Here is a 27,325-nt window from a genome sequence, read left to right as displayed (position 1 = left end):
TGCCGCTGGCAGAATCATGTCACAGGAGGCAAGCCCTCCCGGGAAGGCCCAACTTGCATTAAACCTTATTCCCAGATGACTGTGAAGCGTGCAGCTTAGGACCACGGCAAACAAATTTAAGTACTTTTTAAATGCAAAACCAGGTGTGTTTCTTCAATTCTTTTAATATATAGAAAAGCTTCCAGAATAAGCCAATTAAAAATATTTACAGTCCTCATTAGTGTATAAACATTGCAAAATAATTAAATAGCTGAAACTAAAGTAGGATGTACCTACTCACTCCCAGAAGATTTTTAAAAAATGCTAAACTACCTAATTTATAAAAATCAATGGCTAATCATGTAGAAACACAACCTGCTGAAGTGCCTAGACAACTTTTGGCAGTCACTTCTGTTGGTACAGGCACAGTATTTCTTGAACTAGCTGAAAAATGAGAAGACCAAAAAAAAAAAAAAAAAAGGAAACTGAAATCCCAGGACAGTGCATTTTCCTATTTTCCTCTGTCAGCAAATTTAATTAAGTGTTAAATCATGCCAACTAGTTCCAAAATTTTGAAGGACATTATAACCAAAAACTCCAGAAGACTAAGTTTGAGCCTCCTGCTAGATAATAATCAATCAAATAAGTTTGTACAACACATTTACATAGTATGTTGCCTATTTGTCATAATGTGGCACAAAGTTTTTATTTAAAAAATGAAAGATTTTGCTTGTGCATTTAATGAATTCTAATTTTCATCCAAACAGAACTTGATGCTGAAGTGACATAAAAATTCATCACCAGACTGCATAAGAAAATGTGTAATTGATCACTTTCTAACACAGAAATGCCTAAAACCTAAAAGGCTACAGAGATATATACATATATATACACACTACAGATGTAGCTTTAGCTTTCTAGTTCAGAAAATCTAGTGCAAGTCAACATGTAGCAACATGTGGCAATTATAACTTATTAGCAAGAATTAGCATTTCTCACATTAGGATTATAATTAATACTTCTATACATCACCATGGTAACACTGATGTTTATGTATTCACTAACATCTGAAATAAGCGTCCAGAAACACTGGACAATACTGAGTACCCAGATATATTTTAATGTATCCAAGTACACAGGAAAAATATTTTGTCTTCCCGTCAGGGGCAACTAATCAAGGCAGGTAACGATGAAAAGCTACTCATAAACAGCAGTACTCTGTGTGTGTGTGAAAATTAAAAAAAGGTTATCGTCAAATGGAAGTAAGAGCTATCTGAGAGTTTATGGAAAGTTCACTCAGTCCATCTTTGAGATGCACTTCCATCATCACTTTGAAAAATCCCTTTGAATTACTGAAAGCTGGACTCATTCGATTTGAGATACGGACTCAATTCTTTACTTGTAAAAAAAAAAATCACTCACTGGAACAGCCTTCCACTGCTGACAGAAAGAATTCCAAGTGCAATCTCCTTTCCCTACATAACAGCAAAACTAGCTGTCAGCGTAAGTTACTCTCTATACAAACGTTTGGTATCCGTTCAAAGGCATTGTTTTTTTTAATGCTTGTCCACAAAAAGACGCTCAAATGCTGGGACGCACCGTAGCCAGGACGGTCATCTAGACACGAGCACACCGGAGGGAGAGGTACAGCCTGAAGCTGTCTGGGCCCAAACTTGCCCAAGACTTTCCCAGCGACGAGCACACCGCTCTGCCAGGGCGGCACCGCGCCATGCCCGCCCCAGCCCCTCTGCCAGGAGCTCCCCGCCGGGGCTGACCGCACGGGCGGCTTCCGGGAGCGAGGCGGCGGCACCGACCTCCCCACCGTCCCACCGGGCCCCTGCAACACGGCAACCGGGCAAGGCAAGGATGAAACGGGCCGTCCTCACAAAGCTGGCGGGGGCAGCACCGCGGGGCCCGGCGCCCCTCCTCAGCCCCTCACCGCCCGGCGCCCCTCCTCAGCCCGCCCTCGGCCGGGACCGGCGCCCCCACGCACCTGACCGCTGCCCGGGGTGGCGTGTGCCCGCTGCCGCCCGCTCCCCCCAAGCCAGCCGTACGCGCAGGCGGCGGCAGCGGCCACCGGAGGCCGCAGCAGGGCGAGGGCGAGCAGCCGCCGCTTGAAGGAGACGGCTGCCGCCAGGCTCCGCGGAGCCCCCAGCAGCGCCATCTTGCGAGGGCCGGACAGGAGAGGATTGTGGGACGGCGGCGGACTCGCTGGGCGGAGCGGCGGGCGGAGCGGCGGGCGGAGCGGCGGGAGGGGCCCCGCTGCCGGCCCGACCGCCCCGAGGCGCAGGCGGGGCGCGTCGCCATGGCAACGCCCCCCGCCCCGCAGAGCCCTCGCCCACCCGTCACGGCACCCCCAGGGAGACGGGCGCAGCCAAGTCATTCCCGAGCTGTCACCCCCTGGGGATGTTTGTTCTGACCGCACAGGTAAAGGCACCCTTTACTGTTGAAATACGGGGGGGGCTCAAGGCCACCCCACGCACCTGCAAGCATCGCTCACGTTGGTCGGCAGCTCCGTTGATACGGCAGCACTCTGTGGTCTCTCATGTTCAGTAGGGTGCTTCTTCCAAGGCGCTGGTCAGCGATCTCCCGCTTTCTCCCCGTGCAGATGGACATCGATGTCGCTGTCGGAGAAGTGGGGCCTGAGCTGGCAGACATCCCTCTCGACAGGTTTTGGGGACCCCGCAGAGCAGCTGCCCCGTGATCACAGCTCAGCCATCGTTCCTTTGAGACCAGAGTAACGCAGCGATAGTATGGTTCTAATTAAACACCGAGCTAGGAAGACAGAGATATTCTGTGGCTTACTCTCACCTGATTGCCATGCAGAGCCATGAGGAAGCCGTAACTCTATGTGGCATTTTTAATCACATAAAGATTTCTTCAAAGCTATCAGACCTCAACCACCGATGCTCTTGCCTTGAGGGAGAGTTGTAAGCTCATCTGCGGGGGAGAAAGACAGACAGACAGGAAGGAAGGCAGAGGACACTTGGCTTAAAGCTGATTGTTAATGAGGCAGGTTTTCTCTAGCCTGCCTTTTGATACGCGACTTTGCTTCTGACCAGGATTCACTTTAAACGACAGAGGTGACATTTCTCTGTCACTAATCTAATTGTTCATCATAATTGCATTTGGCAGAGCTTGGTCTGAACAGTGCCGCCCAGCGGTGTCATTCAGCAAGATAAACAGAAATTCTAGGCTTATGGCTTCCATACATCCGCTTCCTTCAGCATGCCCTTTTCAACATGGAAATTTGGACAGGGAAAATATGGCAATTGTGGCTCTTTGGCATAAGTTATCTTTATCTCTGTCTGGGATAGCCTGGACAGACATGCTGGCCAACACCACAGCATCTTTTGAGTGATTTCAAATGTTTCTGCAATGTTTCCATATGCATTGCTGAGCTAGCCTTCATACACACGGTGTACGTATGCAGATACGGAGCATCTGGGATCAATCCAACCTGCAGCACAGGCTCTCGGCCGTATGATACGTGTCCAGTATTTCCACTGTATCAAGCTCTTTGGACGTGCATGACACAGAATATCCTGTGTGTGGATAAAAGAACCCTGAATTGTGGTATCGCAGTATTTGACATAGCTCTAACGCCTCTCTGATGGAGACGTACAAAATCACTCGACAAATGTGTATTGTTAAAGCTCACAATACCATTCTGAGACAACTGTATTATTACAGTCTTGTCTTTGTTAAATACGGAGAGAAAAGCAGGTTCTGTACGCCTGTACACTGCGTGACAGAAGCCATTACATACTTCCAATGAGACCCCAAAATTGAAGATGGAAAGCACACATCTGATCATTTCGTTCACCCTCTTTAGTACAGGCTAGCACTAATTTTTTGTCTCACACAGTATTAAAGTCCTGAAGCAAGCACCAACTGCATAAGAAATAAATATATTCCTGTCACGAAATACAAAGAGGAATGTTTAGTGTTCTGATGGAATATTGAAAATGATGTTCTGTCATTCATCTAACACTGAAAAAACACATCAGCAGACTGGTGGAGAGAAGGTGATTAATTTTGAAAAAGGGATTAAAAGTGCTAAATGCTAGCAGCTTAGTTTACAGATAAGTAAGGGGTAACTATACCCCATGCTGTAAACATTTAAGAAGGGTGAGAAATTATTAGTGATGGTAGAAAGAAGGAGTACTGGAAGTAATGGGATCAAATTAAATACAGGAAAATTAAAGAAAAATAAATATCTGGCAAATAATTGTCATACTGGAAATGTGATAGGACAGTTGGTATCCCCTCACTTAGGATATTTAGAATTAACATGGCTAAAACATGGGAAAACTAACTGCACTGAAAAATCTAGCATTCCATATTTATGTATATACTTACAATATCAAGTGGTTATGTGAAAAATTTATAATTAATAATTTTTATATTCCATTTTCATGAACTGAGCAAAAAAATCAGCTTTAGAATTTCCATTTTCTGTGCTAATGCATATAATTTTTTTTCTACACTTTCAAGGCTAATAAGGTACTTAATATATTCGATATTAATATTTTCCCTGCAAATTTTGCCTTTACCTGCTGTTCCTTCTTTAACAATTCTCCAGTGCTGCTGATTTTATTTCCTCCCCCTACTATTTCAATCTTTTTTCCAGTTTTGATCCTCCTTCTCCTTTTGATACCAGTTTATTTACATGATACCAGATGCTTTACACCTGTAGGAGGCACTGCACCTGAGAAAGACAGAAAGAAATAGAGGCCATATACCAACAGTGGTCAGAAACACGACAACCCCTTCTCTCAGTGTCACCTAAACAGAACAAAGCTCATGCTATAGACACACAAAGCTACAGAAAAGTTTTTATAAACTTATCCTGTTTAAAGTAGCTTGCCACAAAAAAAAGGGTAAAAAAAAAAAACAAAAACAACCCAGTTTCTCTGTAGATGCAGCTGTAGAAGCAGAGGATCTCCTTGGTATTTGTAATTTTACCAAAATCATGGGATATGACTTTTAACTATTCAACTCCTGTCATGTCCCACTAATTGCTACAACCTGGTTATATACTGTATCAAGATTTATTGCCTGCCCCATTGGAATGAATCTCACATTGGTAAGAAAACCATTGCAACATGATAACCTGAGTCAATTGCTAAAAAGAATTCGGAACAAGGGACAAAGAACCCTGATTACTGTCCATCATGATGCAGAGAAGATACACCATGTCCTGGAAAGAGTGAAGAAGGATGGAGAACATCACTGGTGGGAAACTCTTTTTGGATGATCACCAACAGCAACTGCAATTTTGAATTTGATGCTGCATCCAATTGTTGTTTTGTTAGTTTTAACCTTATCGTGTTTACTATTTATAATCATTCTGTATATCAAAGTTTGGCAAAAGATGAAACAAATTACGTCAATCCAACATGTAAAGTGTATACAATCAACTGATTCTGTATGTGAATGGTGACATTTAAACTAAACAAGCAAATAATTGTACCCTTACCACTGATCTGCAACAGCCCACATATTTATGACATAGAGGCAAGAGGTAACCATGCTGTCACTCTATGAGTCCATAAAGCGGATTGACTGTAGTCATGGAGTGGAGTGTGAAGGATGCATTCAACCCCTTAACCAAACTCAGATTAGTTTGGTTCAGGCTCCAAAGGAGGCAAAGGCCTGAGCTGTAGACAGGCCAAGAAAGAACACCTCTAGTTCCAATCTGTTTTGTGAAAACCCACAAAGAAGCAGCAACACAGTGAGCATCAATGCATAGGAGCTTGGAACACCAATCATGTGATTAACACATCAATAGTGGGTGGCTTTCCCAAGAGTCATTTATCAAGGAACAAAGACAGTTGTGCGTACAAGGAGTCTCATACATACCTTTCCCATCGCATGGAACTTGACTACAAGCCAACCACTTTGTTCTATAAATACGACAGCCTAAGCGAGCCATGTTTGAGTTCTCCCTGCTAGGCAGTGGGACTGCATGGCGTGATCTCCCCTTCAGCTGCGATACCTCGCGAGGTTGCTCCTCAAGGCTGTGAAACCTTTTACCAACAGTAGATCTTTGGTTGAGTGATACGCACATAACCTTGTAGTACATTAACTTTAATTCGTGACTTGGTAACTTTGATTTTGCCTTGGTAACTTTGATTTGTGCCTTGACAGTTTTGAATCACTGCTCAAATGATTGTGCCATACAGTAATAGAGTGAACCCTGCCATCAAACTTTGTTAAGTCGCACTTTCACAACATCATCTTAAAACCATTTTTGATAATACCTTTGACGGTGCTTCTTTAAGTGATCTAAATCACCCATTTGCAACAGCTCCAGAGTTGTAGTAAGAAAAGATGACAGAAGTAGCTCAGCAGAAGAAATGTAAGTGCTGGCACATGGAGGCAAAAGGTGTTTAATATGATTATAATGTTGTAATAAACTTCACTTAGTGACAAGTGCTTACAGCAGAGGTGTGAGTAGATGAAATCTATCATGACTCCCCAGCAGGTCTGACTTTTCCCAGGCACATGCTGGACCAAGGATCGCTGCCTGAGCAGTGAATTAGGTGTGCACAGGCTGCTCGCCGCGCACACGCCCAAATTCTGTGCAGAAATGCAGGAGTCTTCACCCAAGGGAGTCAACACCATCTACCCGCTGTATTTCACGTTCGTCTGCCCCACTGTCCCCTGGATGGGCTAATGGGGCTAGGAGTGCAGAAGGGCTCTGGGACGCTGGCGGTGATACGGCATCGGCAGTTTCAGCTTGGGGGCCACCAAGAGCCAAACGGCTCAACAGCTCTGCTGCTGCGGTTGGGCGTGCTGCCCCAGAAGCTGTTGTTCAGCACATCGGTCCCTCCTTCCTTCACCTCAGCTTTCTACTTTGGCACATCCTGATCCTTTTGCCCTCTCCAGGTTTTGTTCTGCCCTGTGCTCTGGCTCACTGCAAACACACCAGACCATTCCTGAGCCTTTCTTCTTGTTGTTTTCTCGGGGTCTTTCTCTCTCTCTCTTTCTCTCTTTCTCTCTTCTCTTTCTTTCTCTTTCTCTCTCTCTCTCTCTTTCTCTCTTTCTTTCTCTCTTTCTTCCCCCCCCCCCCCAATACAGTAGCCTCCCCTAAAGTGGCCAAGGTTTTTAGTCCTGCCAAGGAAATGGGAGAACACAGAGCCTTCTGTCCGCAGAGCATTCGTCTTGGCCAAGGCACAAATGTAAGCTTTTCTTTCCTCCTGTTCAAAAGCCACCAATAATGAGGTGTTTGGCCATGGAAACGTGGTAAGACAAATGCACAATTTCAACAAAGATTCACAATTTGCAGTTGAAATGTTGGGGGGAAATAAAGGGAAATGGAGAAATAGATAGGGACTAGTTTGGGGCATCAGAGTTTTAACGCTGCCTTGGGCCACGGGAGCCTCAGAGACGATTAACCTACGGGAACTCTGACTTGGCTAAAGGAGTTTTAGCCTTGTGAAGGAGTTGCACGGGAAGGCTGGGTTGTTTTGGGTGGAGGGGGCTGACCGGTGCAGCAAGGAGCATCCCAAGGAATGGAGAAGCCTGGAAAACAAATCTGGGACCCTCCTCACCTTCCTTCCTTACTGGAAACCCGGCTTGCCCGGAGCGGTCACCAACAGCCTGGAGTTTCTCCTGAGCGTTTCTGAACCGTCACCCCTCAGGGCACGGAGAGGCAGCACCGTTTCTCCAGCTCCTCTTAGGCAGCGCACTGGGAGGGGGGTGCAAAAAGCCAGGAGTGTCGAGGGAGTCTTTCTGCAACCAGCGGGGTTCCTAATGAACAACTGTTTCGGGGAGGGTTTCGATGGGTTTTTGACAAAGCTCTAAGGCTTGCCGGGTGTGACAGACAGGGAAGGAGAAATTCCGTACGTGGCAGATGATGGTTCCGGCTTTGTTTCTTCTTCAAGAATTGCTTCAGCCTCCGTAAGAATGAATCACTGTTTGCAGGCTCAGCATTATTTCCCACAGCTCGCACTCAGTTTTTAATCGCACATTGGGATCTAGGAAGGAAGGAAGGAAGGAGGAGATGGGGTGAGTTCTTATCTTTCTTTTCTCCTACATTTTTTTGTCATGGTTGTGAATGATTGGAATTATGCCCATCACAAATGAAACTTTAGCTTAAGAAGTCATTGTTCAGCTTCTGGGTTTTGGTTGGTTTTTTTGGTTGGTTGGTTTTTTTAGTGGCCTATCTTATAATATTCTGTATTCTCTTTTGATCTTTTTCTAGCAAATATTTAGCTTTTCATGTGCTCGGATTGGTGGATTTTTTTTTTGCATTTTGTTTTACCTCTTTTCCTTTTTAGAGTTATCCTACGCATGGAGAATTAAAATCAAATTTGGTTTTATTTGTTTTGTATGTAAATGTCTTCAAGTGAAAAGCAAAAAGACTGTAGTTATATTTCATTTTGACCACTAAGGGGAGCTATTTATTGATGACATTGTTTTGTATAAGCAACAGGATTAATAAAACCAAAAAAATCCTATAGTTATCGTTGTGTCAAACCTGTGCGCTGTACGTATCCTGATTTCAACTTTGCTTTTGTTCTCTAGGGTGAATAACTGCATTGGATTTTCTAACTACAAATTCTTTCTACTGTTCTTAGCCTATTCTTTGTTGTATTGCTTGTATATTGCTGCAACAGTCTTCAAGTATTTCATTAAGTATTGGACAGTAAGTTGTCAAGTCTGGTTACTTCTTCCTATCCTGTGAGTCTCGTGGGGTTTAGTCACTCTTGTTCCTTTTTTTGCTTTCCGGCCATGGAGGGTCTGCGTCTCTTCCCTAAGGGATTTCCCTGTGCCCTTTTTTTGAGTGTAGCTCCCATTCTACGTCTGAAATGCACAAAGTGAGACGCAAAGAGACTTGGGGAAATTCAAATTGTAGAATTAGCTCCTGGCAACGAAGTTCTGTCCTTTTCCTGGTCCTGTGTTTGCATGTATGTACCTCAGAATCTTTGGGATCGAAGTGTAACGCCCTGGCATCAATCTGTAGATACTTACTGAACACTAATCAAAAATCCTTGTTCATTTTCTGACTCCCACACGACTCCTTTCTCAAGTGAAAAGCTGACTGAACTAAAGTATGCTGCTTATTCATCGATTGCCACTCATATGCCGGCAATGCCAACTGACAGCTCAGCGAGAGGCTGGCCTTTTGCCTCCAGATTTTTATGTCCCCTCTGCTGCCAACTCTGTATGACTGTGTTTAAGTAACTTAACTTTGGTGTGCATTCCTTTATTGAATTTCTATTGTTTTCATGGCTGATCACTTACATAAAACGCCCCGAGATGCTCATGGGCACTACCAGGAATTGTTTCTTACGCTAAGAAAGGCACAGAGAGTTGAGCTCCGTGGCTGCATACCTGGGGTGCGCAGAGGCTGAGGAGTCATTTTTTCACTTGGAGGTCCCCACATCCATACACCTGGGGATGAACTGTGGATGAGGACCTCTGGCACTTGACTGCTGCTGCAGGAGGAAATACGTCTTTCTTCTGCTTGTAAGGTCCCGCTTGGCTTTTAAGCTTTCCCTAACCCTCTGTGCTCAGTTCTAACGCTGTCTGATTGCTCTAGCTACGGAGGCCAGGTTGTCTTGGCACGCCTTCTGTTGTAAAAGGTGCAGAATTTTCATATATGCCCAGGACACTCAGCAGCCTGTGAATGGAGCTTCAAGAGCTGGTGCCTGCTGATTTCCCTGTGGGCATAGGGCACGATTCTGTGCCAGGCGGGAATTGTGATTGTACTGGCTCTGTCACATACGAAGAATGAATAGCAAACCCCTGCACTACTCTGCTTTGGCTACAGGAAGGGAAACGAACCAGGTCATTTCTCGGTCTCTTCTTGCTTTTTATAGTAAGGTGTGACTTTTATACAAGTATACAAGCTTGAGAGCTCCAAATTGGGAGTTTTAGAGGATGTCTTTCTTCTCTCTGGGAACGAAGAATTTCCACCTTTTATTTGTTCTCATCACTTGTTCTGTGTTGCTTTTCTTTCCAGAGTGAGCTGACTCATGGACGTTCCCAATTTCATGTCCTTTTCCTCCTCTTTGTGGTAGTCATGTTCTTTGTAACATGGCGGCAACGGTCGGCGGGCCCGGCCCGTGGGGGCGATGCTCTGCCAGAACCAGCCGCGGGACAAGCAGCCACCGGCGGATCCCGGCTGATCCGCTTCGGTGATCCCGGCGACGAGACCGACGGCAGCCCCAGTACAGGTGGCAGCAGCGAGGTCGCGGCGGCGGCAGGAAAACCTGCCGGAAAGGCGGAGGGAAGGCAGGAGGCCGAGGCTGCCGCGGCGGACCGCAGACTGGCGGCAGACCCCGTCAGGCCGCTGGCGCCCACCGGCCCCGAGGCGCCTCCACAGAGCGGCTCACGAGAAAAGCGCGAAGGGCGCGAAGGCGGCGGGACAACCCTGCACCGCACCGGGACGGACACCCCGCCTCCCGTGCCTGCGCTCCCGCCGCGGCTTTGAGTGGCGGCGCCGGCAGCCAATCGAACGAGGGCGGACCGGCGCGCTCCCCCCCCGCCCCGTCCCCCCCTGCGGCGGCGCAAGCGGGCCCGGCGCGGCGCGTGGCGGCAAGGGCCGGCGGGGGGGCGGGGCGCGCCCCAGCGCATGGAGGCGATGCCCTGCCAGAACCAGCGGCTCGGCCCGCGGCCGCAGGACGAGCAGCCGGCGGCGGCGACGACGACAGCGACCGGCGTGTCCCGGCTGATCCGCTTTGCGGAGCCCGGAGAGGACAGCGGCTGCCCCAGCCCGGACAGCAGCAGCAGCAGCAATGGGGTCGCGGCGGTGGCTCCACCGCTTCCCGCTGGCGAGGGCGACGCGCCGCCGATCGGGCCGCAGCTGAAGCTGCTGCCGATGAACGACCAGCTCCGGGAGCTCCAGACGATCATCAGGGACAAGTGAGCGGGCGGCGGGGCGGGCAGCGACCGGGGAGGCCGCGCGGCGCCGGCGAGCGTGGCCTGAGGAGGAGCCGGGGCGGGGCGGGGGGGCGCTGAGGGGGGATAGCGGCCCGCCGGTCCCCCCTTCCCTCAGGGAGCCGCGGTCCGCCGAGCCCGCTGTCGGCCGGCCCCCGGTGCCGGCTCCCGTGCTCGGCGCAGCCTCCTGAGGGATGCGGCGGCGGACGCTGCCCGTGGGCTCCCGGCGCGGCGTCCTGTCAGGCGGACCCCGCCGAGGCCGGTGGCCGAGCTCGGGGCGGGGAGCGGGGAGCAGCGGGCCTGTCGGCGGGGCGTGCTCCCGTGCCTGCCGGGCTTACCGCCCGCGCTTCGGGGCTCTGCGCCAGCGCCGCCGCGGTGCAGCCATTTCTGGTGACGGAGGCCGGAGGGCAGCGTGGGGAAGGTGCCCGGCCCTCGCCTCAGCGTTCCCGGGGGGGTTCCATAGCCAGCTCCGCCTCGGCGCCGTCGGGGACAAAGACGTTATTAATTCGGCGGCTTTTAAAACCTCTTCCAGATTTTTACGCTTCCTGATGTGAGGTATTTATGTACCTCCACACCGTGGACAGCTCAGAGCTTGCTTGCCACATCATCATCATCATCATCGTCCAAAGGGAGTATAAAACCCTTGAGAAAGGAAGCTGTAGCTTATTGTCACACTGTCGTGCCCCGGCAGGAGCTGGGTCTCGTTACCGCTGTCCCGATATCTTGCACTGTACACAGGATGGGGTGGATTAAGATAACGCGAGTATAGGAGCACAGACTGGACTTAAAGGTTGGCAAGGGATAGGTGCTAGGTTTCGGAATAAATGGCAGGGAAATCGCACAGGTTTGCTGAAGATTGGGACTGTCTCGTTAAGGAAAATGTAAAGGCCAAGTCTTTGCAGTCTGTATTAGTTGGGGAGGGTGTTAAGGATGTTGGGACAAGGATGGCCAGAAGAAAACAGATCACAAGGGCAGGCTGAGAGAGCTAGAAACAAGACAAAGATTGAAGAAAAGTGGGACTAGCTGAAATGAACTGGAATCAGATGTTTGAAGAGCAGGGACTGGAAGAAATTAGGCAAAAAGAATAGTTTAGGAACAATAAGCTGGAGATAGCATAGAGACTAGACCATGGTGGGCTGGGAGGAATGGGGGAGAGAGACAGTGTTAAGGAGGGAGGCAGACAAGGGGAGAACAGTTTGCTTACTTAGGGCACGTTACCTGCAAAGGAGACTGCCCTTTTTGAGGGCATTATTTTCCATTGTTGTCACTTTGTGTCACCAAGAGTCTTTGCTGGCACTGTACCTTGTGAGACACGAAGGTGTTACTCCAGTTTTACAAATCTTAAGCTGAAGTGCAGAAATCTGTGCAAAATTGTGCCCCACTGCTGAACATCCAGTGTGAGATACTTAATACTGAATGTTTGATTATACCATCTCAGATGTTGAAAGCATACCTCCCACTGATCACATACGTATCTTTGATTCGATATTAAATTTAGCATGCAACATATGACAAACATAAGTAGTGGCCATCTATGAAAAGCACAATTTGCCTGCTGTGATGCAAGAACCACCAGCAGACAGAGGTGTGAAATCAAGTTTATCAATAGTGTGATCAAGTTCTGAATAAAACGTTTTTTTCCTGCATCACGTTGGCTTTCTAACGTCTGCAATAACTAACCCACAGTACAGACATGGTTCTTCCCCTTGTTTCATATCTGTCCATCTGCATAGTCTATATTTTGTTATTTCCTGGTTCTTGAGTCCTTAACTTTGTAGCTAATAACACTAATTTTTATGCAAAACTAATCATCATCTCTCAAAGACAATACCTATGTTAATTTTATTTGCTTACATGAGCCGTGTTACCTTAAACTATTTTTTTTTTTTTAAATCTTCAAAGCATTGTGGAAAAACATTTTCATGGCAGGCAGGAGCACACAGAGATCTCGATGTAAGGAGGGCAATTGTGGCAAGACCACAGAAAAGATCTCTGCAGGTGAGAGTGCCTGGCAGCTCCCCTGCAGAGCAGAAAGGGAAGTTTTAAGTGGGCTGAGAGGGAGAGAGGAAATCCAAACTAGGCTTGGCGATGGCCTTTAAAAGATTTTGAGGTTAATGAAGAGGAAATAGCATATGGTTTTGATATCTAGGCGAATACTAGCAATGTGGTTACTGTACCCAGCTAGGTTTTTTAATTATTATTTTGTTCTAAGTAGGTTTGAACTCTTGCAAATATGTTTAAAGTTTTTGGTTAGAGTGAGCTTATCCAGAAGCCAGCAGCTGATATTTTAACTTTGACGAGATTTTTTTAGAGTTGCATCAGCTTCATTGCACAAGACTTTGGTAAGGGGAAGTATAGAATAAGACTTGTAAGTAATGAATTACTCATAACAGCTGCAGTGATAGCAAACTGTGCTTTATTCTGAGTGTGACACCGCCCTGGCAGTGGAGATGTAACTGTTGCTTCCAAGCTCCCTTCCCAGCCAGTGACGAAAACTGGACAACAGCCTGCTCAGAATGGCAAGTGCAAGCTTTGTATGTAAGGACAGTAGGGAAACATTTTTACATTCTGTTCCAGAAAGCCAGCTGCATCTCAGTAAATAAGAGACCTTGGACTGGCCTATTTTAGTGTGTGTCATTCAGAAAGATGCTAAAACGTGCTCAGTGGCAAGGGTGAGAGGGTTTCTTACGCACTTGTTAGAAACTGTTGCAGTAACCTTTCCCTCGGAAGGTGTAATCTGCCTTAAGATGACTCTATGACCACTAGCATTCTAACCAAGTGCGAAAAGAAACTCCTCAGAAGAAGTATTGTATTTGTGAATAAGCTGCTATACAGCTAAGAGGAGCTACTGGTCAAAAAAATCCGATTTAAACTGACAAAAGGGTATGTATGTTCACATACACCACTCGGGGAAGAGGGAAAAGCTGTGTCATCCACAGGGCAGTTGGATACCTATCACTTAATCTATCTTTCTGGATTAAAAAAAAGAACAGGTAACACCAGAGCTGCCTTAACTCAAGGAGGATATTTGCGTTACTTAATGCTGTAGAAGATGGATGTTCCAGGTACAGCCATCACCTGAAAAGGGCAAAAATTAAAAGGCAAGCTGTTGGGGGGAGAGAAACAGAACAAAAGTAGGGAAAAAACCAGTCAAAGTAGGACTGTTACTGTGAAGTGCAATGCAAGTTAGAATCGGGCGTGCTTACATGGAGCTAAGGATGGTCAGGCCAGATGCAGCAGATGTCAGGGACTCTATTTTGTCCATAATATTCCAGAAAAGTGGAAAGCTCTTTCCTTGTTCCTGAGAGGATTCAGAGAAAGAAATCACAGCCTTTCAATTGGAATAACTGTCCAGTTTGTAAAAGAAAACCCACCTTCATGTGGCTGGTCATCATGTCCTGTGGTGGGCTCAGAGACAGATGGCTGAATCAGTAATGGCCATCCGATAGACTAAAATGGCCACGTATTTCTTTTGTTTAATTAAAGCTAACAAGAACTAGGTCTGTGTGCCAGATTCGCGGAGATCAATAGCTCTCCTCAGATGTGCATGGGCTTGCTCGTTTTTCCTCAGGCTTGTTCACTTTTCTGCCTAGTGAATACTTAGTGGGTGGGTAGATGCCTTTTACACTGTGTATTGGATATGAATTTTGAGTCCTCTAATGGGATGTGAACTGATACATTTAAGTATTGAACGTTTGAGAGCAAACAGTTACAGCTTCTTTCTGAGGAGGGTATGATCTCAAAGTGATTTCTGGCCTGCACAGATTAGAACCAGGGATCTGGAAGCTGAAATGAGTGGTGCAGCAATTCGTAATGTAGAGCTCTGGTTTCTGTAGAAGCAAATTCATTAGCTCAGATTGGTAGTGTCAGTTTAATTCCTGATTTAACAATAGACATGATTTAAATGTAGGTATTTAATGGTTATTGTGTCTGTTACATGAGATCATTCTGTTGTGTTCTGCTAAGGCTTCTTATTCCCTAGGGAACCAAGTGAACAGTGTAGAAATGAAGACAGTAAAGCGGTAGGACACGCGGCCCTAGCTGCTATACAGAGTAGGGTGATTCAGGAGTGTGTAACTCACCTGTGATGAGTAAAGATGACTTCTGCAGGCAAGAAGGGTGGGATCCCTTTCACATACCACCCCCTTAGCCCAGGCACTGAAAAAAATTAACTACCGAAGTACATGAAGTACTGAAGCGCTGCAGGTAGAACACGGTCCTGTTTCCCAGCTACATCATCTCTCCTGAATGGCAGCAGTTCGTCCAGTGCCTTTTCTTATAAAGGCCTTTTACAAATTCTGTTTAGAGAAGCGGCTTTTTGCAAGTCTTGCCTTGACAGTACCCTGGGTGTCTGTCAAGAAGTTCTTCTGTAAGGTAACTAGAGAAACAGGAATCACCAAAGTGCGTCAGACCACAACCCGTGTAGCCTACAGCCGTGTCAGTGGTTGTAACTAGTACCAAGTGCTAAAGCAGGAAGAAACCCTGCAGTTAGCTTGTATTACGGTACATTCCCAAAAAACATTTCTTCTCACCTCTTAAGGCACGCATGTGACTTTAGTTGTACATCAGCCACGCTTCCATACCTTCAGAAACACAATGAAACTAATTTATATTGATTAACACAATGTTCGTGTTGTTAACTGTGTGCTACAAGTCAGGTTTTAATGCCTCATTTTTCTTAGATGTTGTCTTGTTACCTGATTAAGAAGCTAAAAAAATTTCTAGTCTGCCATCGATCATTACTATCTATACTTCTATCTGGTATTTAAGGTGAACAGTTACCGGTGTTTTCACATAAGCCTTTTTTTCTGGCCCCTAGCAATTCTCATATGATGCGGGGCTTGAAATCTGGTCACAGCTTTCCAGCTGCTGGTGTACAAGAGGTCTGTCATTTTCAGTATTACTCTCATTTTTACGCACCATTGTCTTCCGTTGTCCTCCTTCCCTCAAAAAAGAGGCATAACTGACTAGGAGTGTTAGTGAACTGTGCATAAAAACATCTCTCTCTCTCTCTGCAAGGACAGAGTAGTTAATTTAAAGCCTAGTAATCTGTATTAATAACTCACAGTATTCACTCTAAACATGTATTGCTTTGCAGTCAAAACCGCAGTCTTGACATTGTTCAGTTTGTCTTACCACCCGTTCATGAAATTTTCTGAAATGCCATAGAATGGAAGAACTTAGATGTGCTATCTACACACTTTGCTACTTCCCTTTTTAAAAAAATATTTATACACACCACAGATGGAAGTACGAATCCCTTCAAAAATCTTAATAAAATCAGTTTGTATGATTGTAGGGTTTTGGGGTTTTTTTGTGGTTTTGTGATTTAAAAAAAATTTTTTTTTTTAAAATTTTGTTTAGTGTTGCCTTTCTGGTTAAGGTCAAAGTAGCAGAACGTTATGAATATCCTGTCATTACCAGAAAGAAGGAAAAACAAAAAACAAACAGTGTTTTTAATAATGCGTTATTAGCACAAGGAAAGAAATTAGATTAGGCTGACACTCTTTTTAAAAGTCCTTTTTTTTTAGTGTGGCTAAGTTACCAGTTGCCCAGGAACAAAGCAGACAAACCTCCTGCCTTTCACTCATGTAAGCATAAGATGTTGCAGAATCTTGGAGATGAAATGCAAAACTCTGTGGTATTTAAGGAGACATCCAGAGTATCGTGGTTTGAGAATGAGAGAGGAGTATGCCTGCTGTGATGAATAGAAAATTTCACTAAAACGTACCTGTTGATGCTGCTTTGCCTGAGTGTTTTTAAGACTAGCCTACTGTAAGTGTTGGCTCCTTAACTGGAAATTTGTCCTACTCTTGGTAGTGAGAGTTGGTCTTGGCATGGGAAGCAAGGTGTTAAAATCGGCTTTTAAAATTCAGGCTTTTAACATGGCACACTTACACAGTATTGTAGCAGGAGGACGTGAGCTTATTCTGTCTTCCAAAGGGGCCAAAAGCCATGCGGTTGCGTGAGCAAACAGTTGCACCCAAGCTATTAAGATGGCAGAGAGGTGTTTTCATGGGAATACTTGTTAATCCCTGCTCATTTTAGTCCCAAGTTCACTAGTCTAGTCACACTATGAAGGAATTCCAGATAAGATATGATATATATCCTTATCAGGTGTGCTAACTCAGTCTCAGGGCTTGGGATCTGCATTATCATTGTCCCATGGTTTCTGATTGTCTTAAGAACAGGTGGAGCAAAGCTCTCTCGTTCAGAGCTGTAGGGAACATACCAGGTTGGTGCACATCTGAGCTTGTGAGGTGTTCTGGAACTGAGCTGGAGTGGTAGTACAATGGAAAACCTACAGAATATCATCCTTATGTTTTCATGCTTTAATTGCTGCTTGTACAGTGCAGCCATGTTGCCAGTAGTAAGAGGCAAACCCCCCGCATTAGCTCACTGCATTTCAATCTTCACCATCAAGAAGGAAACCCATGAAGCAGAATCTCTGTGGGATAAATATTGCATATTGTAGGAGACTTTTCTCTGAACTACCTTTAGAGTATATTGTCCTTTGAATTAATATTGTATTTAAGCAGTGTTCTGAAAATTATTCCCCAATTTAAAATAGAAATTATTACCTTTTTCAGGAAATCCAGTAGAGGAGACTTCGTATTTTCTGCTGATCGTCTGGTAGGTGAAGAATTTCTTCTTCTTGGTATTGTACTTTGTAACTCTTCCATAAAATGGGTCTTTCAGGCTAGAATAATGGTGGTGTGGGAACAACTTTTCTACACAAAGGAAATTGCTGTTTGACAGCAACTTTCTGTATAGGGACTTCTGTTCTCTGTTATGGACTGCTTTCATCTCACAGGGTTCCAGAAACCATGTTATTACCAAACATAGCTACTTCAGGACAGACAGCAGTAGTAATAAGAGAATACTGTTCGAAACCAGATGCACAGAGGCTAGAGATAATTCAGTTTTACTTTGAAACAGTGCTTTAGATCTGGTGAACAGAGCTGAATGATTTCGTACAGTCTAGATGTTAGCAATTGCTTGCATGCAGAAGTGCCTCCTGGCACTTGTTGTGTATTAGATTAGTAGCTCTGGGTGCATCCACGCTGGGAATTTGTTTTTAGCCATGTGGTAGTTACTAGCAGGAACAAAGCAATTTGAAGTTTTCACACATTTTAGTAAGTCAGAACAAAGACTGGTGGGAATGCAACATTTATCGCATTTAAATTACATGCTTAAAGAAAACTACAACACTCACACCCACACATATACTTCCTTGTATTCATGATGGTGTTTGCTGTTTGCAAATGATATTCGTTAACAAGGAAAGTCTGTCTTTCTCCCTCTAGCAAAGGTGAGACCAGAGACCATGCAATTACCAGCACCATTTGCTACAGCAGGCAGGCTTCCTGTGATGAGCCCAATCTTAATCCATGCCTGATCCAGGCTTGCTCAGGGCTTAGCTATGACCACAACCTAAGATTGCGACTGCAGTGCTTTTTATCTTTGCAGCTATTCCACTTTCCTCCCTGCTTTTCCCTTCTTAAGGATGTTTCTTGCATTCCCATTCACCAAGAACAGTAAAGGCCCAAGCTGACAAATCCCATCACTCATAACTCGTCATTAAATAACTGGCTGGAGTGCCGCCTTTGCCAATAGTACTTCATGACGGACAAGCAGAAAGTCGCAGCCCCAACTTTGTTCCGGGCCAGCAGTTCTCAGCAGATACTATTTAAATAGACACGTGCTCTTTACAGTTCACTGGATGAGTAGGAACAGCCCAGGAAACACCCACCACCTATGAAAGACTAGCTCAACTACCTGTGGTTCTTCTGGGTTCTGTGGTTTCAGGTTCTTCACCTGCTTAACTGTGCAAATAAGATTCAGGAAGCCAACAGAGATCAACAGCAGCAATCCCACACATTGACAGGCTAGAGTTCTCCGGTGCAGGGGTCGGGCCCCTTCCCCACCAGTACTCCTTTCACAGGAAGGTTTTACCTTGTATTAGGTTCCCATCATGCTACACCCTTTAAGGAGTAGTTATTCCTGCCAACTTCTTTGAATTAAAGAGAAGCACTATATTCCTAATCTGTATTAAAAAAAAAAAAAAAAGAGATAATAGCTATTCTAATTCTGACAGAAAAACCCTTAACACTCTTTACTGGTCCTTACTGTCATTAATCAGTGCAAAGGACCTGTCCCACGTACCAGCTCACTTTACTTGGAGGTCCTGTGCCATTCTGATGGAAGCACTGATTTTTTTCCCCCTCATTGCTAGAAACCGCAGCTTCCAGGCAGTGAGTTCAGTTCAGGCCCTTGTACCAGCATCTCCTCTGGGCTGGCCAGCACTCATACAGACAGAGACCTGCTCTTCACAGAAACACCTGTTTGCTTGTCATGCGGATGTTTCCTAGTCTGTTTTCCATTCTGTAGGAGGAATTTTATGCAAAACAGTATATAGGACTCTCATTTTCTGTATGTTATTTGTAGGTGTGGCGAAGAACAGTTACAGTTTCATGTGGGACGTAGTCTCTACTAAACTTGGTGGAGTGCAAACATTGTTAAGACTTGATGTGTTTTCCACCCAGTTAGCAAACAGAGCTTAATGGCGAGGTGCAATACATGAAGAGAAGAAACATATGCATAGGATTGTAGGGGTAACAAAATACATCTTGTTGCAGAGAGCAAATGAGAATGAAGATAAGCTTACAGCTTGGTAGTTGTTAGTGACAGCATCTCGTAAGGTCACCATATGAAGAAGTCTGAAGGAAGGATTCTAAAAGCTGATGAGTTTCTGCTGGTACAGGTTTTTCTTCTGGCAGTTTGTTTCACACATAAGTGGATGATGCAGAAGAACAGTGGCGGTTTTTAGCAGAAGGTAGATTTTGTGGTTTGACTGGAGGTCTGAGGTTAAGGAATTAATGAATTTCTCAGCCCCACCATCAACCGCCTGTGTAACCCTGAACAGGTCACTTCACCTTTCTGCCCACCTACCTCTCTCTCAGGGGTGGTAACGCATCCTTTACAAGCAGTTTGAAATCCTGAGGTGCAGCAAGCTGTATAGATACAGGTATGGCTGACAGCCCCACTACTCTGCTTTCCCTTCAGCTTCCAAGTAAAGCTACAACATCATGGGCTAGAGGATCCCCCTAGGAATTACTGTGGTCTTGGAAATTAGGTGATGCATGGCTATCACAGAAAATACAGTTAGACAACTGTCTTCCCACAAATAGGGGAAGAAAACAATGGTCACTCCAGAATTGATTTAAATTCTGGGTCCTTGGCATTTAAATGCTTTACCTTTTTCCCAGTTGCAGGCAGGAGGAAGGGTTGTAACATGCTGAGGATGACAGATACTGTTTGGGGTGGCTCTGAAAGGGTTCCCATTTTTCCATTTTGTCTGGTCAGAGCAGCACCACCTCTGACTGCACCCAGCTGATTTCCTTATTTAGTGATTACACCTCTTCTAAAGGAGCACACTGTCAGCCTGCTCTCTATAGTTGCTTATCTCCAAATTTCTCTGTTCTCTGAGGAACTGGTCAAACCTGATTTCTTCAGTGGTATTTGAGTGTGGTAAGGAGACTTTATTCATGTGCTTAATTGGCTGAGAAAAGGTAGATTTCATTAACATTTTCATATTCTTGAACTGTTTATGTGGTAGTTAGCTAAAACTCTTTGGACCTCTAACTGTTGTTTTTGCTAACAGTTCTAACTTCTTTACTAATGGAGGTTCCAAGCAAACAGTGTTTCCCCTTGCTAACTGCAAAGGCTGTGGGGTAAATCTTAAACATGGAATTGTAATAAATGAACACACTAACATTTAAGTTTGTATATCAGCATTAAATGCTTAATCTAAAACTTCAGCTTAACTCTGTAAGCCTCTAGGCCTGCTAGAATTTAACATCCCTCTTAGCTTTTTTATTTTTCCCAATTAAAAATAGACTTGATTTTTTGTTATTGATAACTTTAATTCATGGGTTTAATTTCTGGTCAAACTCTTCTACCTTAGGACCAAAGCTCTACTCGCCTGCTTCATGTGGGGCCATAATAATACCTGGTTTAGCTTCCACCTCTCTGGGAGAGGAGCAGGGCTGCTGCTTCTCCGTGCCAGAGAGAAAAGAGGTGGAAATTATAATCCCTGAGCATGGGGACAGCAGAAAGCATAGTGCAAAAATAAATGTTTTATCAACACGGTAAGTTTACAGAAGAATCCTTCTCTGCCTCTGTATAAAACATTGATACGTGTAGTAAAACCAAGGAGATGATTTGACTGCAGACCTTCTGGTTTACTCTAAACTTTTGGCAGATAATGTGGAATGATGCTAACCCTGTCAACATGACAGCATTATGAAAAAAGCATTTCTTCCAAACCTGGCTCATAGGTTGGGGTTTTTTGGTGAAATAACTTTAAAATAATAATAATAATAACAAAGTTTACAAATGTCCCAGAAACATAAATTAAATGAAGGATTTCTTGGCTTGTTTATGCGAGAAGATGTGTCTTTCAGTAGAAGAACAGACTGCCTTCAGTCTCAGGATTAAAGTGACTGAGTCAAAAGACTGAGACAAAAACCCTCCTTGTAGAGATGACAGAGGAAGAGGAGGAGGAGGAAGGTAGTAGAGCTGGCTTCTCTACATATGGTCCCTGGAGCCACCAAGCACAAAGGGGACTGAATTCAGAAGGACCCGCTTCCCATATGCAGTTTTGCTGCAGTGGAAATATAACCCCGTGAATTGTTTTTTGTCTTTTGCTCCCGTTATATGTGAATTGCACCCAGGGAGCCCTTCACTGATTTGATCCGACCACCACCTCTGAATATGGAACTCCAGGAAAAAATTGTCATACTAAAATTACTAAAAATATCTTCAAAGAGGGATTGTAAATTTAAGAGACTGTTTCTAATTCCCAGTAGAGGCTGCCTGTGTGCGAGGGACTAGGGCAGAATGGAGGAACAGGAAAAACCTTCCAGTCTGCTCTGGCCTGTTTCTGAAATAAGAAATGTCTGCAGTGAGCCATCTACTTACTCAGTCCCAGGAGCAAGCACGTCATTTCTGCTGTTATTCGGTGACTTTTGCTTAACAGGTTTCATCTTTGGCTTGTCAGTAGTTTTCAGTGACTTTTGCTTAACAGGTTTCATCTTTGGCTTGTCAGTAGCTTTCCTCGAGCAGTTCCAGCCTGTGAATCTTTGGCTCACTAGCAGAGAGAATTTTTACATCTTTAATACCCAGAGCATCTTTTCATGGGCAATCATTCTGGGTTCAGATGAAAGCATTAAGGTAAATTTGCCTGGGGGTACAGCTGCAGGGCCCGCACCAGGGGAGAGCGGGAGGTTTTCTGGCCACTCTTGTGTGGCTTACAAGCTGCACCTCCAGTGAAGGCATCTCTGCTGAACAGGACCATCTGTAGTGCATAAAAACGCAGGTGTTTGGCTGAGCATCCCCTAATAACCACAGCTGGCAGGTGCCAGAAGAAGAAGAAGGTGGTAAAGAGATTTCTAAGATCTTCTGACTTACCTTTGGGCCCTTCGCGGTGCATTTGCGTTGCTGCAGCTCCTGTGGCTGTTCTGGCAGCCCCAGTGCAGTTTTGTCACAGAAATACAGATGTGAAAATAGACCTCAGAACCTAGCTGATGGGGAACTGAGAGAGGGTGAATTTTCCCTTTTTCTCACTGGTATTTTGTCAGGAAAATGAAGTTGCATTGGTGCTTCACTCATTTGTTGAGAAAAATTTGTCTGTGATGCCCATGCCTGCCAGATATAAAAGTCAGTTTTATGATTGCCAGTGAACCCCCTCCTTCCCCTAATTTTGTTTTGTAATGTCTTCATTTGATCTGTGGAGAAAACATAGGCATCGCCCCAAAAAGGTCTCTAAATAGTCCCTAACTACTATTAAAGAGACTCTTCTAGACCCTTCAGGCTGTTAGGTGTTCACCTAGTACTTGTAAAAACTACTAACGTTTAGTATCTTATCTCCATAGATAACAAATCCCTTTAAGCTGACTGATCTCTTTGGTTCTACAGATCAGACTTGTGGTTGAGGAGGGACTGAATCAACTGCCATACACAGAATGTACCGTGACCACTCCAACAGGTATGCAGGAAATTATGCTTCCCCTACGTAGGACTGGAAGTGGAAGCTTAACTAATACACAAAAATATGGAACTGTTACAAGAATCATAGAAACATATAGAACCACAGACTGGTTTGGGTTGGAAGGACCTCGAAGCCCATCCAGTGCCACCCCTGCCATGGGCAGGGACACCCTCCACCAGCCCAGGTTGCCCAAAGCCCCATCCAACCTGGCCTTGAACACTGCCAGGGAGCCAGGGGCAGCCACAGCTTCTCTGGGCAACCTGTCCCAGGGCCTCAGCACCCTCACAGGGAAGAATTTCTTCCTCAGATCTCATCTCAATCTCCCCTCCTTCAGCTTAAGGCCATTCCCCCTTGTCCTGTCACTCCCTGCCCTTGTCACCAGTCCCTCTCCAGCTTTCCTGTAGCCCCTGCAGGGACTGGAAGGTGCTCTAAGGTCTCCCTGGAGCCTTCTCTTCTCCAGGCTTATTTTGCATAGCATCCTTCATTTAAAATAATCACAGAATACCCAAGTTATAAAACACATACTTGGAAAGGATCACTTCTGTGCCACTTTTCTGACACGACTTTTAAAGGTAAAAAAAGCACAAGTTCTTTACCAATTAAGGTTTTGGCCGTGTGTCCGTTGCTTGTCCGAGGGCGGCAGGGGATGGTGCGCAGGTGGGTTCATGCCACCTCTTGAGAGGTGAGCTCACTCTTGTGCCCTGGGTATCCAGCAGATCTCGGTTCCATTCACAGCAAGGTCACTAAAACCAGCATCCCCAGAGGGGCACTGAGACAGGCAGAAGGGAGCAATCACTGCCACTGACATCCAGTTCTTTCCTCCCACAGGACACAAGTATGAAGGAGTCAAATTTGAGAAGGGAAACTGCGGAGTCAGCATAATGAGAAGTGGTAGGCAGTTTCTGGTTGTTGAATGAGCACAAGTTAAACCTTTTGGAAACCTGTAAGCAACTTCCTTTCAAAAACGTGCAACAACACTTCTCTTCAGCAAAGTTCTACCCAAAGCTGCCAGGTGTTATTCTCTCTTAGGTATCCTTGATCACAGAATGCCAAGTAATATGTTTCAGAAACTTTTTAGGAGACAAATAGCTGCAACAGATTTCACCTGGCCTCTCCTCCAGCAGCTGAGAGAGGCCAGGCCAACTGTCCATCCTCGTCTGCCGCTAACGACTTCTGCTCAGAGACAGGTCTCCCAACAAACCATGCCCAGCAGTGGTAGAGTCTCTGCTGTTCTGCCCACTGCTGCGGAAACCGTTGTAGCTGTGATGTAAAATCCAGTGGCGCCGCGGCTTCCTGCCCTTCTCCTGCCTTTTGCACCGTGGTGTCTCTGGGCAGAGCTCAGAGACGTTCTCCAAACCCCGTACGTTGGTGGTGACGTTTCCAGCTCTCGCCTTTGAGAGCTTAGCACTGGCGTGTGGGAACGCTCGTACCCAGGAGCTAAATTAACACCGAGCAGACGTGTTTTTCTGTCTAAAGAGAGGAAAAAGGAAAAGAGCTCCAAGTGTTTCTAACACTTAGAACTGAGGGGGGGGGAATCTCCTGTTCAGAACTCTTCACCAATACAGTATTGGGGCTGTCTGTGTAATTGTAGCATCTCGCAATTGTGCCGGTTCTTCGCGTGTAACAATTTGCTGTTGGTTTTTTTGGTGCTCGCTTGGAGGAGAGGCAATGGAACAAGGTCTACGAGACTGCTGTCGATCAATCCGCATAGGAAAAATCCTGATACAGAGCGACGAGGAGACTCAAAGAGCAAAAGTGTACTACGCTAAGTTCCCACCAGACATTTACAGGAGAAAAGTTCTTCTTATGTACCCAATACTAAGTAAGTGTCTTTCATCATTATGTACGGTTCGTGCGCTGGATTTAAAGGAAAAAATCCTAATTTGGGGGGCTTTGATTAGGTTTTTTTCCTTGATTTAGGTGACCTAGTAGGGAATTTATCAGGCTGTGCCAGAATCCATAGGAGTCAGCCTGCACCAGCATGAATGCAGAGCAAATCATTTGGGCACATTTGAATCTGTGAGAAAGGCTGAAGCATTAAGACTTGACAGAAATTTAATTGTTTTAATTTTGCCATGAGAAAAGACTCAAACAGTATTTTTCTCATGCTTTTAAAAGACATTTTTGGATTAATATTATAATCCTAGAATTATTTCAAAATTAAATACAGTTAATACTACCAAAAAAAAAAAAAGAAAAATCTGGTAAGTGAAGTAAGGAGTTTGTCAGGATGAAGTAACTTTTCCAGTCCAAGATCTAATTCTGGTTCTACACGTGGAGCTCTTAATTGCCATTTTACTATTTTAGACAAGCTTTCTTACCTCAGGGCTTTAATAAAATCCACCAGCTTCAGTGCTTAAAACCTGCCAGAGCTGGCTGTTTCAGAGCAGAGAGGAAGTTTCTTCATCAGACCAAAGTTTTCTACAATTCCTACCTGCAGAGGTGACAGTTTTCCAGAGGGAAAGGGCAGTATCATCATTCAGTGTTAACATGGATATTCTTGGATGGGCTAGGACAAGTTCTTCAGCCGGGGGCAGGGGGGGAACCCAAACCCAAAAATTCTCACTTTTTCCCCTTTTAGGTACTGGTAATACTGTCATCGAGGCTGTCAAAGTTCTTGTAGAACACGGTGTACAACCAAGTGTCATTATCCTGCTAAGCCTATTCTCCACACCTCACGGTAAGTTGAGAAGAGCGAGCGCAGGTACATTTAATGGGGAAGAGTTATATCAGTCACGCGCTTCAGCCAGCGAAGAGCTGTTCCTTTGCAAATGACGATAGCAGCATCGCTTTGCTTGTGAGAGAGGTGTTTCTTTTTTATTTTTTTTTCTGAATGGGAAAACCGAGAGTGGACAGCGACATGTTTGGTGTGGGCTAGCAGAGAGGAAAAGGCCTCTTACACCTAATGGCAAAACTGCAAATGGTAAAATGTTCCCGAAGGCAGGAATGTGCAGTGCTGCTGGGGACACAAAAGGCTGACGCGGCTCAGATAGCAACACCAGTCCTGCTGTTGCTCCAGGCTGTAGCAGCCCATGGATGGCGTTGGGTTTGTCTGCCGCCAAAAGAACACCCGTTCTGTAAGGGCCTGAGGTGAATGAAGCTACAGAACTGTCCTGCCTGCACATTAAAACTTGGGACATCTGGTTCCATGACGCAGGAAAATGGATCTTGCGCATTGTTTTAAAAATTGGCCGTGGCAGAGGTAACTAGGAAGTCATCTGAACTGCAGCGAGTTGTTCCTGGCAGTCTGTAACCGCTTTGGTGATTAGATTGGGAGTATACATGTGTGGTAAAGGAAAGAAAAATCCAAGTAAGAAAACCCCAAAAAGCAATCTGCTAAATTCAGAAAGTTCTTCCTCATAGACAGTCAGCTAAGGCAGTAACACGAAGCGGAGGAAGAACAGAGGCTGATTTAAGGAATTCTGCTAATCCTGATTTAAGATGTGGTGCTGAAATGCAGCTGCAGGGCTGTAGTCATCATTGCCTTTGCCCTCTCTCCAAAGGTGCCAAATCCATCATCCAGGAATTCCCAGAGATCACCATTTTAACCACAGAAGTTCATCCTGTTGCACCAACACACTTTGGACAGAAGTATTTTGGAACAGACTGACATACTCGGAACAAACAGATATGACTGTATGACGTCACGAGGTTTTTTTCCTACATTTTATTATTGTTGAGTCGGTTGAGGGCACGTTTCAAAATCTTTTTGGCCAAAGGGGCAAATACTTGACTTAGATTAGTTCTGGCCAGTTACTGCCTGAACACTGAGTGGGGTTCAGTCACAAAGCACTCTGTCATCACAGGGCCCAGCATCTCGGTGCTGGGGCTGTATAAACTGCTACACTCTCTGCTTTAACTTATTTATTCTTCTCTAGCCTGTCTTGTGGCTGCTTGCAAAAGCAAAATAAACCAACTACATCACCAAGGCACGTACTTCATTCCTAGGGGTAATGTTTATGTTGCTCCACGTCAGCTGGTACAGCCACTCCCAATGCTTCCAAAGCAACGGGTGCACCTGGAACGTGATGTCATACTTAGCACCCGCTGAATTTTTGGCAGAATTTTCAGTCTTTGGCTGGTGGCCAAGAACTACAGACACAACTCCTGAATTTTGCTCTGTACAGATGATTTTCAAATCTTAAAACACGCACTGTTGTCTTGCTGCACAAACCGTTTTGAAGGAAGGAAAGCTGTGGTAAAAAGTCAAACCCAAGTTCTAGCTCTGTTCATGGAGCAACAGGGATGAAAAGCCCAATGTGGCCCTCACAGGTGTTCAAAATACTCAATGCAGGAATTGTATCGATTCAGATTTAACGTAAGTCTGCAGCCAGGTTCTTTCTTTGGCTTTAAATGCCCTGGCGCCAAATACACAATATCCAACACTCATCTTACTAGTAA

The 27,325-nt window shown here is 45.2% G+C and overlaps 2 protein-coding genes across 3 annotated transcripts in view; one reads left to right on the top strand and one right to left on the bottom strand.

The window, feature by feature from the left end:
* ABCB7 (ATP binding cassette subfamily B member 7) overlaps nucleotides 1-2,175 on the bottom strand; it is a 37,938-nt gene extending 35,763 nt beyond the window's left edge. Inside the window, exon 1 of the mRNA XM_054839403.1 lies at nucleotides 1,973-2,175. Within this exon, the coding sequence (XP_054695378.1) occupies nucleotides 1,973-2,143 (171 nt within the window). The 5' untranslated portion in view covers nucleotides 2,144-2,175. The remainder of the gene's footprint in view (nucleotides 1-1,972) is intronic.
* Nucleotides 2,176-10,479: 8,304 nt separating this feature from the next.
* The window catches only part of UPRT (uracil phosphoribosyltransferase homolog), a 21,068-nt gene continuing 4,222 nt past the window's right edge, over nucleotides 10,480-27,325 (top strand). Inside the window, exons 1-7 of one of the 2 annotated variants that reach the window (XM_054839057.1) lie at nucleotides 10,480-10,857; nucleotides 17,463-17,505; nucleotides 22,852-22,921; nucleotides 23,753-23,815; nucleotides 24,585-24,746; nucleotides 25,506-25,604; nucleotides 26,428-26,560. In XM_054839057.1, coding sequence (XP_054695032.1) covers nucleotides 10,568-10,857; nucleotides 17,463-17,505; nucleotides 22,852-22,921; nucleotides 23,753-23,815; nucleotides 24,585-24,746; nucleotides 25,506-25,604; nucleotides 26,428-26,534 — 834 coding nt within the window. In that variant the 5' untranslated portion in view covers nucleotides 10,480-10,567 and the 3' untranslated portion in view covers nucleotides 26,535-26,560. Of the gene's footprint in view, nucleotides 10,858-17,462; nucleotides 17,506-22,851; nucleotides 22,922-23,752; nucleotides 23,816-24,584; nucleotides 24,747-25,505; nucleotides 25,605-26,427; nucleotides 26,851-27,325 lie in introns of those variants that run through there. The other variant, XM_054839056.1, reaches the window with a different exon arrangement.

Source organism: Grus americana, chromosome 12 (assembly GCF_028858705.1).
Source record: "Grus americana isolate bGruAme1 chromosome 12, bGruAme1.mat, whole genome shotgun sequence".
In the NCBI taxonomy this organism is placed as follows: Eukaryota; Metazoa; Chordata; class Aves; order Gruiformes; family Gruidae; genus Grus; species Grus americana.
Note: the sequence above shows the minus strand (reverse complement) of the source record. Positions and strands in the feature narration are given on the sequence as shown.